The 14,861-nt window shown below is 41.5% G+C and overlaps 1 protein-coding gene across 1 annotated transcript in view; it reads left to right on the plus strand.

Annotated features, from left to right (window-relative positions):
- The first annotated feature begins 2,877 nt into the window (after positions 1-2,877).
- Positions 2,878-14,861, plus strand: part of slc49a4 (solute carrier family 49 member 4) — a 69,557-nt gene continuing 57,573 nt past the window's right edge. Inside the window, exons 1-2 of the mRNA XM_064944473.1 lie at positions 2,878-3,325; positions 8,782-8,875. Of these exons, the coding sequence (XP_064800545.1) occupies positions 3,031-3,325; positions 8,782-8,875 (389 nt within the window). The 5' untranslated portion in view covers positions 2,878-3,030. The remainder of the gene's footprint in view (positions 3,326-8,781; positions 8,876-14,861) is intronic.

The raw sequence follows: 14,861 nt of genomic DNA on the forward strand, positions 1-14,861 counted from the left end.
AAGATAATAAAAATAAATACTGTAGGTGCATTTGTATGGTCTGGTCACTGTGCAAAGGTTGAGGGTAATGCCATATTTCCTTCTATTATGCTAGATATTGTTCTTAAATATAATCTATGTGCCTATGTACATGTATGCATGTTCAGCTAATCTACCCTAATGGCCTCTGCAGAGGTCAGCTCTGTACCGCATCGCTGTGCACCAACCCACACTCTGTACCAATGCGGAGAGCTTCGTATAGCTCCACATTGACATGATTTGTCGACAGTCGGTGGGGGCGGGAGGTTCAGTATACAGTGCCAGTCAAAAGTCTGGACACACATACTAACTCAAAGGTTTTTATTTATTTTTATTATTTTCTACATTGTAGAATAATAGTGAACACATCAAAACTATGAAATAACGCATATGGAATCATGTAGTAACCAAAGAAGTGTTAAACAAATCTCAATATATTTTAGATTTTAGATTCTTCAAAGTAGCCACCCTTTGCCTTGATGACAGCTTTGCACACTCTAGTTAGAATGCCATACTTATTGCACTTAGCAGAGCAGAGCTATTGTGCAAATTTGTAACATAATACAAATTGTAATTCGTAACATGTCATATACAAAATGGGTGATGACATCCAATAATACATACCATACGAAATGTAACATATCTTACTAAAAGGAGTGTCTTGGATTTACATTCAGAATAATACGAAATACTCTGACACCAGGCATGGATTATGGTTATTGTAGTTAATTACAAAGTTTTCTGTGCTAAACTATGTAGAATATTGGTCTGTTGGAAACACCACCGCTAACTAAGCTAGCCGTTTCACATCCGTTACAACCAGATATTTAAACATTAAGTGACTAAGATACCATAGAATAGCATAGAATACAGTATATACATATGAGATGAGTAATGCCAGATATGTAAAGATTATTAAAGTGACTAGTGTTCCATTCCTTAAAGTGGCCAGTGATTTCTAGTCTATGCCAATAAGCAGCAGCCTCTAATGTCCTAGTGATGGCTGTTTAACAGTCTGATGGCCTTGAGCTAGAAGCTGATTTTTAGTCTCTCGGCCCCAGCTTTGATGTACCTGTACTGACCTCGCCTTTTGGATGATAGCGGGGTGAACAGGGAGTAACTCGGGTAGTTTATGTACTGCATCTCCTATACACTTCCTTATAAACTCAGTCACCGTATCCATGTATGCATCTAAATTATTTTCGCAAGCTACCTGGAACATATCTCAGTCCACGTCATCAAAACAATCCTGAAGCGCGGATTCCGATTGGTCAGACCAGCGTTGAATAGTTCGAAGCACAGGTACTTCCTGTTTGAGTTTCTACCGATATCTAAACACGTCAAGATACTGATTGTTTAGGCTGATACCAGTGGTTGGCACCTAAATTATTATCCAATCGTTTCTTTCTGAACAGAACAATTCTTTTTTTCCCCGTTCTGTTCTACTGTTCCGACAAGCAAAGTTAATTTCCGAACTGGTTCGAACCAAAATAATTTGGGTTTATATTGTTCCTTTCTTAACCCACTGAAAACTTTTTTATTTTATTTTTACATTTAGCTCGAAATTCAATTACTCAAATGTGTGGCGAGCTGGCATATGACCCAACACTTTTGATTCGGTCAATATTGACACAAAAGTGTTGAAAATAGGGACAAAGTACTATTGTTTAGACTGATTTGCCTCATGATTTGTCAACTCATGCACAATTAATCTGTGTGTTGCTGCTCCTTTTGCAGGCCTTAAAGAGTTGCCAATTGGCATAAATGCAGTATGTTCTTCATTTTGGACGTCGACTGAGTTCGTAAACTCAGTCCAAGGGCCTTCAAAGCCTGTGGGCTGCCAGTTGCCCATCCATTATCTAGCTAATTAGATGGGTATGTCAGTCTGTAAAGCCTTGTTCACGCTGCATAACGCTTAATGCTCAAATCAGTTTTGTTTTTCAAATCCGTTTGGGAATATTCACTGTCCAAACAGCAAGTTAAAAGTGACCAAATCAGAAATGTGTGTGTTCAGACAGCAGTCATTTGCTGGCATTGCTATGCAAGTGATCATAGTAACGACAGATGTGTTCGCAGTGTTATTTAAAAAAAGAGGGGGAGGGTCAATGTTTATAGTCGAAGTGATGAACTTTGTGGGCACTATGGTGTTGAACGATGAGCTGTAGTCAATGATCAGCATTCTCACATAGGTGTTCCTTTTGTCCAGGTGGGAAAGGGCAGTGTGGAGTGCAATTGAGATTGCCTCATCTGTGGATCTTTTGGGGCAGTATGCGAATTGGAGTTGGTCTAGGGTTTCTGGCATTATGGTGTTGATGTGAGTCATGTCCAGCCTAAAGCACTTCATGGCTACCAATGTGAGTGCTATGGGGTGGTAATCATTTAGGCAGGTTACCTTTGCTTTCTTGGGCACAGGGACTATGGTGGTCTGTTTGAAACATGTAGGTATTACAGCCTCGGTCAGGGAGAGGTTGAAACAACGGTTTGTGGAACGATGGGTAACGATGCTTCGTGGGTGTCAGTTGTTGATGTGTGCAGAGGGTCCCTGGTATGGGCGAGGGGACGGTCTAAAGTTAAAATGTTACAATTTTAATTTCGTCGGATTCCGCTGGAAAAATTTTAATCTATTGCAAAATGTTTTGCAACGGAAATTGTTTACGGTTTACTTTAGGAACCAAACGCAAGCAACACTAGCTAAAGGAACTAAACGGAGCAGGACCTACATTAATTTGTCGTTGCAAAACGTTTTGCAACAGAGGAAACGTTTTTCAACGGAATCCAACTAATAGTAATGCCTACTGTACATCCCAGATTTCGCTTTCAAAATTGTGACCATTTCCGTGAACGTCCAGGCATGCGCAGTGAAGTAGCAATGACATCGATTGTTGTTGTTTCTCTGGGCAACTGATATTGAAGTTAGATACCGGTACATTTGTTGCCATTGTGTAATCGAATATTGGACATAGCGCGCGGACTAAATCGCTGCTGAACGAACGCTACATTGTATCAAATGCGATGGGTGCAGCATCGAGCACAGAGGGTGAAAGGGAACCTCTTCTTGTTCCTCCTGACCGCGAGACGAGCATTCAGCCAGTTTACAGCCAAGTCTACGGGAGAAGATGGCTGGTTCTGACTCTGTTTTCCTTGTTGGCGTTCATGCAAGGGATAGTATGGAACACCTGGGGCCCAATTCAGAACTCTGCCATGCATGCATACGATTTCACCAAATCTGACATCGCCGTGCTTGTTCTTTGGGGGCCAGTGGGGTTCGCGCCTTGGCTACTATTTATATGGCTAATGGACAAAAAGGGTGAGTTGTTTTGCTCTAAATGGCAGTTGACAATACTGTACTGGAACACAATGTACTTTCCTTTAAGTCATTTAAAAAAAACGTTTGTCTCCATTCCAACATTATATAGTTTTATTGCAGTGCATGAAGTTGTGAATCGTTGACACACAAATCCCTATAAAACTTTCAAGATAGATATTTCTGAGGAATCATAGATCAAAGTTGATCAGATAAGCTACCCCCCCCCCCCCCTACCCTCCAAAACAAATCAACCACACGAAAGGAAACAAAGAAACATTTAAACATTTCCCTCAGACTGACCTCGTTGCAATGTTGTTGTTCAAATCAAATTGTATTAGTCACATGCACCGAATACAACAGGTGTAGATCTTACAGTGAAATGCTTACTTATGAGCCCCTAACCAACAATGCAGTTAAAAAAATATGGATAAGAAATAAAAGTAACAAGTAATTAAAGAGCAGCAGTAAAATAACAATAGCGAGACTATAAACAGGGGGTACCGGTACAGAGTCAGTGTACGGGGGCACCTGTTAGTTGAGGTAATATGTACATGTAGGTAGAGTTATTAAAGTGACTATGCATAGATGATGACAACAGAGAGGAGCAGCAGTGTAAAAGAGGGGGGCAATGCAAATAGTCTGGGTAGCCATTTGGTTAGATGTTTAGGAGTCTTATGTCATGGGAGTAGAAGCTGTTTAGAAGCCTCTTGGACCTAGACTTGGTGCTCCGGCACCGCTTGCCGTGCGGTAGCAGAGAGAACAGTCTGTGACTATGGTGGCTGGGGTCTTTGACAATTTATAGGGCCTTCCTCTGACACCGCCTGGTATGTAGGTCCTGGATGGCAGGAAGCTTGGCCCCAGTGATGTACTGGGCCATACGCACTACTCTCTGTAGTGCCTTGTGGTCGGCGGCCGAGCAGTTGCCATACCAGGCAGGATGCTTTTGATGGTGCAGCTGTAGAACCTTTTGAGGATCTGAGGACCAATGCCAAATCTTTTCAGTCTCCTGAGAGGGAATAGGTTTTGATGTGCCCTCTTCACGACTGTCTTGTGTGCTTGGACTATGTTAGTTTGTTGGTGATGTGGACATCAAGGAACTTGAACCTCTCAACCTGCTCCACTGCAGCCCTGTTGATGGGAAAGGGGGCATGCTCAGTTCTCCTTTTCCTGTAGTCCACAATCATCTCCTTTGTCTTGATCACGTTGAGGGAGAGGTTGTTGTCCTTGCACCACACGGCCATAACACGGCCATGAATAACAAAATGTGTCTGTCTTTTCAGTATGTTCTTTTCCCCAAGTCTTTTTAGTAACCATTACAATCCAGCCTCCACAGAATAACATGTTCCTGTAAGAAATGGTGACTGACTTACTGCCTCTGTGGAGTTTTTGCTAGGACCCACTTAGTCTCTGAAATCTCTTTCACCAATCTCTCAAACAACACAGTCCAGTCAAGTGTAATTTACAGGCAGTTCAAGTAACACTTAAAAGGAGCCATGTAAAAGTGTTGCGACAAGTGCTCCCATACAGGCTAGCTAACCACCAAACCAAACCAGTTCCTCCACATCACTTGATTGACACCATTAGCTAACACCCATCTAACACACAGAACACACTGTCAGGTGACAAAAACAGTTCATTTATCCCCCAGGAAACATAAAAGCAAATAACATATAAAGCATATTAAAGCAAAGGGCATTTGTCATAAGTTTGTCATGTGGTTAGTTAGTCATCTAGGGACATGCCTGTCTCTCTAAAACAAAATGCTGAAGGTGGTATGGGTGTTACATAATCTAAACAGGTCATACAGTGTAATATATTTTTTTGCTACTGTAGTATGTAGGCCAACCCTGATGAAAAGCAGCTCCAATGACTGTCTGGTAGAGATTAGAATGAAATGTATTTTGTACACAGGATCCACATACCAGCATCTGCCATTGTTTAGTTGTGCCATCTTTAGAACATGGAGATCTGACAGACAGGAACAGATTTCCTAAAGGGAACCCGCAGAAACATTTGGAGATACAGAATTCATGTTTCCCTAACATTTCTTTATTTTATTTGTATTTATTAAACCATTAATTAACTAGGCATTGATCAAAATCAGATTTAGTTTATCTGATGATAGGATTATCAATTTGTCACCAATTGTGTACTTTTAAGCTAGTGACTCGCACTCATCACTACCAAGAGGAAATTGGGGAACAGATAATGACTAGGGGAACAGAAGTTCTCTTAAATGATGGTCATGTGGTGGAAACTGAAAATGTAGACTTAAGTCAGAAAGGAAGCTGCATTTCTCTGGGTGTGTATATGAGGAAGATAACTGGGATGTTGTGGTTTGGGGGGAGTTGACTGACGACTAGTGATTCATATTTGGGATACTATTTAGAATGATCTCAACAATTATACAAAATACACTATGTGACCAAAAGTATGTGGACATCTGCTCGTCGAACATTTCTCATTCCAAAATCATGGGCATAGACTTGGTCTCCCTTTGCTGCTATAACAGCCTCCAGTCTTCTGGGAAGCCTTGTTGGAACATTGCTGTGGTGACTTGCTTCCATTCAGCCACAAGAGCATTAGTGAGGTCAGGCACTGATGTTGAGCGATTAGGCCTGGCTCGCAGTCAGAGTTCTAATTCATCCCAAAGGTGATCGATGGGGTTGCAGTCAGGGCTATGTACCAGCCAGTCAAGTTCTTCCACACCGATTATGACAAACCATTTCTGTATGGACCTCGCTTTGCACGGGGGCATTATCATCCTGAAACAGGAAAGGGCATTCCTCAAACTGTTGCCACAAAGTTGGAAGCACAGGATCGTCTAGAATGTCATTGTATGATGTAGCATTAAGATTTGCCTTCATTGAAACTTACGGGCTTAGCCCGAACCATGAAAAACAGCCCCATATCATTATTCCTCCTCCACCAAACTTTACAGTTGACACTATGCATTCGGGCAGGTAGCGTTCTCCTGGCATTCTCCAAACCCAAATTAGTCCGTCAGACTAACAGATGGTGAAGTGTGACTCATCACTCCAGATAATGCGTTTCCACTGCACCAGAGTCCAATGGCTACTCCAGCCGACGCTTGCCATTGCGCATGGTGATCATAGGCATGTGTGCGGCTGCTCGGCCATGGAAATTAATTTAATGAAGCTCCCGACGACAGTTCTTGTCCTGACGTTGTTTCCTGAGGCAGTTTGGAACACAGTGAGTGGACAGACAATTTTTACACGCTTCAGCACTTGACGGTCCCGTTCTGTGAGCTTGTGTGGCCTACCACTTCACGGCTGAGCCGTTGTTGCTCCTAGATGTTTCCCCTTCACAATAACAGCACTTGCAGTTGACTGGGGCAGCTCTAGCAGGGCAGAAATTTGACTAACTGACTTGTAGGGAAGGTGGTATCCTATGATGGTGCCATGTTGAAAGTCACTGAGCTATTCAGGAAGGCCATTCTACTGCCAATGTTTGTCTATGGAAATTGCATGGCTGTTTGCTCGATTTTATACACCGTTCAGCAACGGGTGTGGCTGAAATAGCATAGTCCACTAATTTGATAGGGTGTCCACATACTTTTGTATATACAGTGCATTCGGAAATTATTCAGACCCCTTGACTTTTTCCACATTTTGATACAGCCTTATTCTAAAATGTATTAAATATTTTTTTCCCTCATTCTACACACAATACCCCATAATGACAAGACAAAAAAAGTTTTGGGGTACATATAATAGATTCAAAATTGTCTTTGCTGTGTGCTTAGGGTTGTTGTCATGTTGGAAGGTGAACCTTCACCCAGTCTGAGGTCCTGAGTGCTCTGGAGCAGGTTTTCATCAAGGATCGTACTTTGCTCCGTTCATCTTTCCCTTGATCCAGACTAATCTTTCAGTCCCTGCTGAAAAACATGCCCACAGCATGATGCTGCCAACACCATGCTTCACCGAAGGGATGATGCCAGGTTTCCTCCAGAAATGACATTTGGCGTGCCTCCCGGGTGGCGCAGTGGTCTAGCTGTACCACCAGAGATTCTGGGTTCGAGCCCAGGCTCTGCTGCAGCCGGCCGCGACCAGGAGGCTCATGGGGCGACGCACAATTGGCCCAGCGTTGTCCGTGTTAGGAAGGGTTTGGCCGGCAGGGATATCCTTGTCTCATCGCGCACTAGTGACTCCTGTGGCGGGCCGGGCGCAGTGCACGCTGCCCAGGTCGCTAGGTGTACGGTGTTTCCTCCGACACATTGGTGCGGCTGACTTCCGGGTTGGATGTGAATTGTGTCAAGAAGCAGTGCGGCTTGGTTGGGTTGTGTTTCGAAGGACACATGGCTCTCGACCTTCGCCTCTCCTGAGTCTGTACAGGAGTTGTAGAGATGAGACAAGACAGTAACTACTACTAATTGGATACCACGAAAAAAGGGGGAAAAATAAAACAAAAATAATAACAAGGGGGAAAAAAGAAGTGACACTTGGCATTCAGGCCAAAGAGTTCAATCTTGGATTCATCAGACCAGAGATTCTTGTTTCTTATGGTCTGAGAGTCTTTAGGTGCCTTTTGGCAACTCCAAGCAGGCTGTCATGTGCCTTTTACTGAGTGGCTCTTGCTGGCCAGTATAACATAAAAATGCCTGATTGGTAGAGTGGTGCAGAGATGTCCTTCAGGAATGTAATCCCATCTTCACAGAGGAACTCTGGCAGAGCTCTAGAGTGACCATTGGGTTCTTGTTCACCTCGCTGACCAAGGCCCTCCCCCGATTGCTCAGTTTGGCCGGGCGGCCAGCACTAGGAAGAGTCTTGGTGGTTCCAAACTTCTTCCATTTAAGAATTGATGGAGGCCACTGTGTTGTTGGGGACCAGACCTGTGCCTTGACTCAGTCCTGTCTCTACGGACAATTCCTTCGACCTCCTGTCAACTGTGAGTCCTTATATAGACAGATATGTGCCTTTCCAAATCATGTCCAATCAATTGAATTTACCACAGGTTGACTCCAATCAAGTTGTAGAAACATCTCAAGGATGCTCAATGGAAACAGGATGCACCTGAGCTCAATTTCGAGTCTCATAGCAAAGGGTCTGAATACTAATGTAAATAAGGTATTTCTGTTTTAATTTTTTTATAAATTAGCAAACATTTCTTAACCTGTTTTCACTTAGTCATTACGTGGTATTGTGTGTAAATTGATGACATAAAAAAATCAATTTTAGAATAAGGCTGTAACTTAACAAAATGGAAAAAGTAAAGGGGTCTGAATACTTTCCGAATGCACTGTGTAGTAGTACTGTAACATTTGGAACAGTTATACAGAATAACCTCCCATTTTCTCTCTCTAGTCCCCAAACTAACCTACTTCAACCCACCTCTCCAATCGCTGTCTCCCCTCTTCTCTTTACTCTCTCTCCATCTCTCCCCTCTTTCTCCACCTCGCCCCTTTCATGCTACATCTCTCCCCTCTTGTGCTGCAGGTCTGCGGGTGTCTCTTCTACTGTCAGCCTTCTTCATGGTGATTGGGGCAGCGCTGCGAAGTGTCCCTGTACCAGAACAACATCTAAGACGATGGTAACAAACCTCACTCCCAGAGCTATGCTATATACTTTATATATAGTCCATACCAGGTGTTTCCAACCTTTTCTAGCATGAGAGCTACTCATTTCTTTTCAAACTTTCAAATTATTCTCTTTTCCTCTTGCCTGCAATTCTTCCACTGGTCCTTACTGTACACAATAATGTTTTCTGCCAACATACTTGGTAAAAGAAATAATGGTAAATAAACAACTCTTAATAAAAGGATGGCCCTATAAAATCTGTGATTTTCTCTCCAAATTATGTTTGATATTTTCCCAAATTATGTTTTCTCAGTTGAATTTTTCCTGGTTTTTGTTTTTCACTCTCAACATTACAATTGTTTATAGAGAAACAATGAAATTGGATATCATGTAAATGCTTAAATTACAACAGAAGACTATTTCTTGTGGGGGTCTGGAAGAAAACTAACAAGTAGATTATTTATTTTTTATTGCGCATCTAGTGAGTGAGAAATGTGCCGTCTAATGTGCCTGTCTAGTGAAGGTTCTGTACTGCTGCTGCTCATTTCATGGCCTAGTTTGCAAATAACAAATAACAAATATTAGATACCAGTCAAAAGTTTGGACACACCTACTCATTCAATTATTATTATTTTTTTACTATTTTATATATTGTAAATAATAGTGAAGACATCACAACTATGAAATAACACATGGAATCATGTAGTATCCAAAAAAGTGTTTAACAAATCAAAATATATTTTATATTTTAGATTCTTCAAAGTATCCACCCATTAGCCTTGATGGCAGCTTTGCACACTCTTGGCATTCTCTCAACCAGCTTCACCTGGAATGATTTTCCAACAGTCTTGATGGAGTTCCCACATATGCTGAGCACTTGTTGGCTGTTTTTCTTTCACTCTGCGGTCCAACTCATCCCAAACCATCTCAATTGGGTTGTCAGGTGATTGTGGAGGCCAGGTAATCTGAAGCAGCACTCCATCACTCTCCTTGGTAATATAGCCCTTACACAGCTTGGAGGTGTGTTGGGTCATTATCCTGTTGAAAAACAAATGATAGTCCCACCAAGCGCAAACCAGATGTGGTATTATTGATTGTATGTTTGTTTGTTCCATGTGTAACTCTGTGTTGTTGTATGTGTCGAACTGTATTGCTTTAGAATGCTGTGGTAGCCATGCTGGTTAAGTGTACCTTGACATCTAAATAAATCATAGACAGTGTCACCAGCAAAGCACCATCACACCACCTCCTCCATGCTTCACGGTGGGAACCACACATGCGGATATCATCCGTTCACCAACTCTGCGTCTCACAAAAACACGGCGGTTAGAACCAGAAATCTCTCATTTGGACTCATCAGACCAAAGGACAGATTTACACCGGTCTAATGTCCGTTTCTTGTTTCTTGGCCCAACCAAGCCTGATTCATACTGTCCCCTCTGAACAGTTGATGTTGAGATGTGTCTGTTACTTGAACTCTGTGAAGCATTTATTTAGGCTGCAATTTCTGAGACAGGTAACTCTAATGAACTTCTCCTCTGCAGCAGAGGTAACTCTGGGTCTACCTTTCCTGTGGCAGTCCTCATGAGAGCCAGTTTCATCATAGCGCTTGATGGTTTTTGCGACTGCACTTGAAGAAATTTTCCGCATTGACTGACCTTCATGTCTTAAAGTATTGATGGACTGTAATTTCTCTTTGCTTATTTGAGCTGTTCTTGCCATAATATGGACTTGGTATTTTATCAAATCTTCTGCATCCCACCACTACCTTGTCACAACACAACTGATTGGCTCAAATGCATTAAGATGGAAAGATATTCCACAAAATAACTTTTTTAACAAGGAACACCTGTTAATTGAAATATATTCCAGGTGACTACCTCATGAAGCTGGTTGAGAGAATGCCAAGAGTGTGCAAAGTTGTCATCAAGGCACAGGAAGGCTATTTTAAAGAAGGAAAGGAGGTATTGGCTTTGGGGGTGACCAGTGAAATATACCTGCTGGAGCGCATGCTACGGGTTTGGCTTTTAAAGCCAATACTGACTAACCAGGGGTTAAATAATGTCAATGTTTTGTTGCTGGGAGGTTGCAGTGTCTGATTCTTGTGAGGTAGAACACGTGAACATTTCATGTACTTTCAGAATTGTTTGGTGAGCTGCTCCTAGGTGGCCTGAGAGTTACTGGTGGCTCATGATCAACCCGGTCCATACTATGTACACAGTTGAAGTCAGAAGTTTACATACACTTAGGTTGGAGTCATTCAAACTCATTTTTCAACCACTCCACAAATGTCTTGCGAACAAACTATAGTTTTTGCAAGTCGGTTAGGACATCGACTTTGTGCATGACACAAGTAATTGTTCCAACAATTGTTTACAGACAGATTATTTCACTTATAATTCACTGTATCACAATTCCAGTGGGTCAGAAGTTTAAATACACTAAGTTGACTGTGCCTTTAAACAGCTTGGAAAATTCCAGAAAATGATGTCATGGTTTCAGAAGCTTCTGATAGGCTAATTGACATAATTTGAGTCAATTCGAGCTATACCTGTGGAAGGCCTACCTTCAAACTCCGTGCTTCTTTGCTTGACATCGTGGGAAAATCAAAATAAATCATCCAAGACCTCAGAAAACAAATTGTAGACCTCCACACGTCTGGTTCATCCTTGGGAGAAATTTCCAAACGCCTGAAGGTACCACGTTCATCTGTACAAACAATAGCAAGCAAGCATTAACACCATGAGACCACGCAGCCGTCATACCGCTCAGGAACGCGGTATGGCGTTCTGTCTTCTAGAGATGAACTTTGGTGCAAAAAGTGCAAATCAATCCCAGAACAACAGCAAAGGACCTTGTGAAGATGCTGGAGGAAACAGGTACAAAAGTGTCTATATCCACAGTAAAAAGAGTCCTATATCGACATAACCTGAAAGGCCACTCAGCAAGGAAGAAGCCACTGCTCCAAAACCATCATAAAAAGCCAGACTACGGTTTGCAAATGCACATGGGGACAAAGATTGTACTTTTTGGAGAACTTTCCTCTGGTTTGATGAAACAAAAATAGTACTGTTTGGCCATAATGACCATCGTTATGTTTGGAGGAAAAAGGGGGAGGCTTGCAAGCCGAAGAACATCATCCCAACCGTGAAGAACGGGGGTGGCAGCATCATGTTGTGGGGGTGCTTTGCTGCAGGAGGGACTGGTGCACTTCACAAAATTGATGGCTCCATGAGGGAGGAAAATTCTGTGGATATATTGAAACCATCTCATGACATCAGTCAGGAAGTTAAAGCTTGGTCACAAATGGGTCTTCCAAATAGACCCAAGCATATTTCCAAAGTTGTGGAAAAATGGCTTAAGGACAACAAAATCAAGGTATTGGAAGGTATTGGAGTGGCCATCTGTCGTGGAAAATTGCAAGATTATGTAAAAATGCTTGTATTGCATTTTAATGGTTGTTTTATTCGACATAATAGAGTATTCTGTTAACTATTGTGTGTGTGTTCCACCGAGGATGGGCCTCTTTTGAGAGCACTGACAGAGGAGATATACGATGTCTTTGGGTGATAAAACCTAAAGAGCATTCCAGATAACATGAGTTAATGGTTCTGTGCTATGAATTACCAGGAACGAGATTAGAACCTCGTCTTAGGGACCAAACTAAACAATAATTTATTGTGATTGTTATCTGGCTAAGGAATACTCCTTTCTCAATTATAAAGTCCCTTTGTGAACTGTTCCTAAGATCTGTGGTTCGTCATGTAAGTTGAAAGGGGTGTATCTTGGCTATAAAAGATTTTTATACTTTTCTGTTAGGACTTCCATTGGTTCATTAGAGATGGCGCATCATTGAAAGTCAAAAGGCTATTGCAAAGCTCTTATTATTTAAGATGTACTTTAAGTATAACTCTGACTGGTGTGTGAAGTTTAACTCTCCTCATTTGGTAAAGCAGAAATAAGCCACCATACATCACAAAGCCCTGACCTCAATCCTATAGAAAATGTGTGGGCAGAATTGAAAAGGTGTGTGCAGGCAAAGAGGCCTGACTCAGTTACACCAGCTCTGTCAGGAGGAAGGTTCCAAAATTCACCCAACTTATTATGAGAAGGTTGTGGAAGTCTACCTGAAACGTTTGACCCAAGTTAAGCAATTGAGTGTATGTAAACTTCTGACCCACTGGGAATGTGAAGAAATAAAACCTGAAATAAATCATTCTCTCAACTATTATTCTGAAATTTCACATTCTTAAAATGAAGTGGTGATCCTAACTGACCAAAGACAGGGAATTTTTATTTGGATTAAATGTCAGGAATTGTGAAAAACTGAGTTTTTAAATGTATTTGGCTAAAGTGTATGTAAACTTCCGACTTCAACTGTATCGGGTGGGCAAATTACGGCCCGAGTCCATTCAAACTGCACCCAGGAGGTTTGAGTAAAACAATTGTTGTGTGTAGAAATTATAATGGACCTACATATATTTTCAAATATCTGCCCTTTGACCTGCCAGTCCGAGAAATGATCTGTGCGGCCCTCTGTTGAATTTTAACATCCCGATGTGACCCTCAAGCCAGAATTATTGCCCACCCTTGGTTTATATAGTGATACAGTCAGGTCCAGAATTATTGCCCACCCTTGGTTTATATAGTGATACAGTCAGGTCCAGAATTATTGCCCACCCTTGGTTTATATAGTGATACAGTCAGGTCCAGAATTATTGCCCACCCTTGGTTTATATAGTGATACAGTCAGGTCCAGAATTATTGCCCACCCTTGGTTTATATAGTGATACAGTCAGGTCCAGAATTATTGCCCACCCTTGGTTACAGTCAGGTCCAGAATTATTGCCCACCCTTGCTTACAGTATATAGTGATACAGTCAGGTCCAGAATTATTGCCCACCCTTGGTTTATATAGTGATACAGTCAGGTCCAGAATTATTGCCCACCCTTGGTTTATATAGTGATACAGTCAGGTCCAGAATTATTGCCCACCCTTGGTTTATATAGTGATACAGTCAGGTCCAGAATTATTGCCAATGATAAAGATGACAAAAATACTTTATAAAATTAGTCATTAAAATACTGAGATATTGTATGCAACAAAAAGGAAAATTATGTTATTTTATACAATTGCTTATAAAATACATTTTAGTAATACAAAAAAATCTCAAAGATAGGTGTCAATGATTGACACCCCTGTTTTCAATTCTCCAGCACCCTCCCCTTGTGAGGATAACTGCACTTTTTAACAACCTTTTTCATAAATGTTTTATGAGATTAGAGAACACATTGGGATCTTAGACATTTCTTCCATACAGAATCTTCACAGAGCCTTTATATCCTTCGGCCTGCACCTAAGGACTGCCCTGTTCAAAGCCCGGAGCCTGAGTTGGCTATTGAAAAATGTGGGTTTTGCTGTTTATGAACCATTTTTTGTGGATTTTGATATGTGCTTGGGATTATTCTCTTGCTGGAAGGTCCACTTGCGGCCAAGTTTCAGGTTCCTGGCAGAGGCAACCAGGTCTTTGGCTAAAATGTCCTGGTACTTGGTAAAGTTCATAATCCCATTGACCTTAACAAGATTTTTTTATTCATTTTTTATTTCACCTTTATTTAACCAGGTAGGCTAGTTGAGAACAAGTTCTCATTTGCAACTGCGACCTGGCCAAAATAAAACATAGCAGTGTGAACAGACAACACAGAGTTACACATGGAGTAAACAATTAACAAGTCAATAACACAGTAGAAAAAAAGAGTCTATATACATTGTGTGCAAAAGTCAAGAGGAGGTTGGCGAATAATTACAATTTTGCAGATTAACACTGGAGTAATAAATTATCAGATGGTCATGTACAGGTAGAGATATTGGTGTGCAAAAGAGCAGAAAAGTAAATAAATATAAACAGTATGGGGATGAGGTAGGTCAAATTGGGTGGGCTATTTACCGATAAGACTATGTACAGCTGCAGCGATCGGTTAGCTGCTCAGATAGCAGC

Source organism: Oncorhynchus masou, chromosome 29 (assembly GCF_036934945.1).
Source record: "Oncorhynchus masou masou isolate Uvic2021 chromosome 29, UVic_Omas_1.1, whole genome shotgun sequence".
Classification (NCBI taxonomy): Eukaryota; Metazoa; Chordata; class Actinopteri; order Salmoniformes; family Salmonidae; genus Oncorhynchus; species Oncorhynchus masou.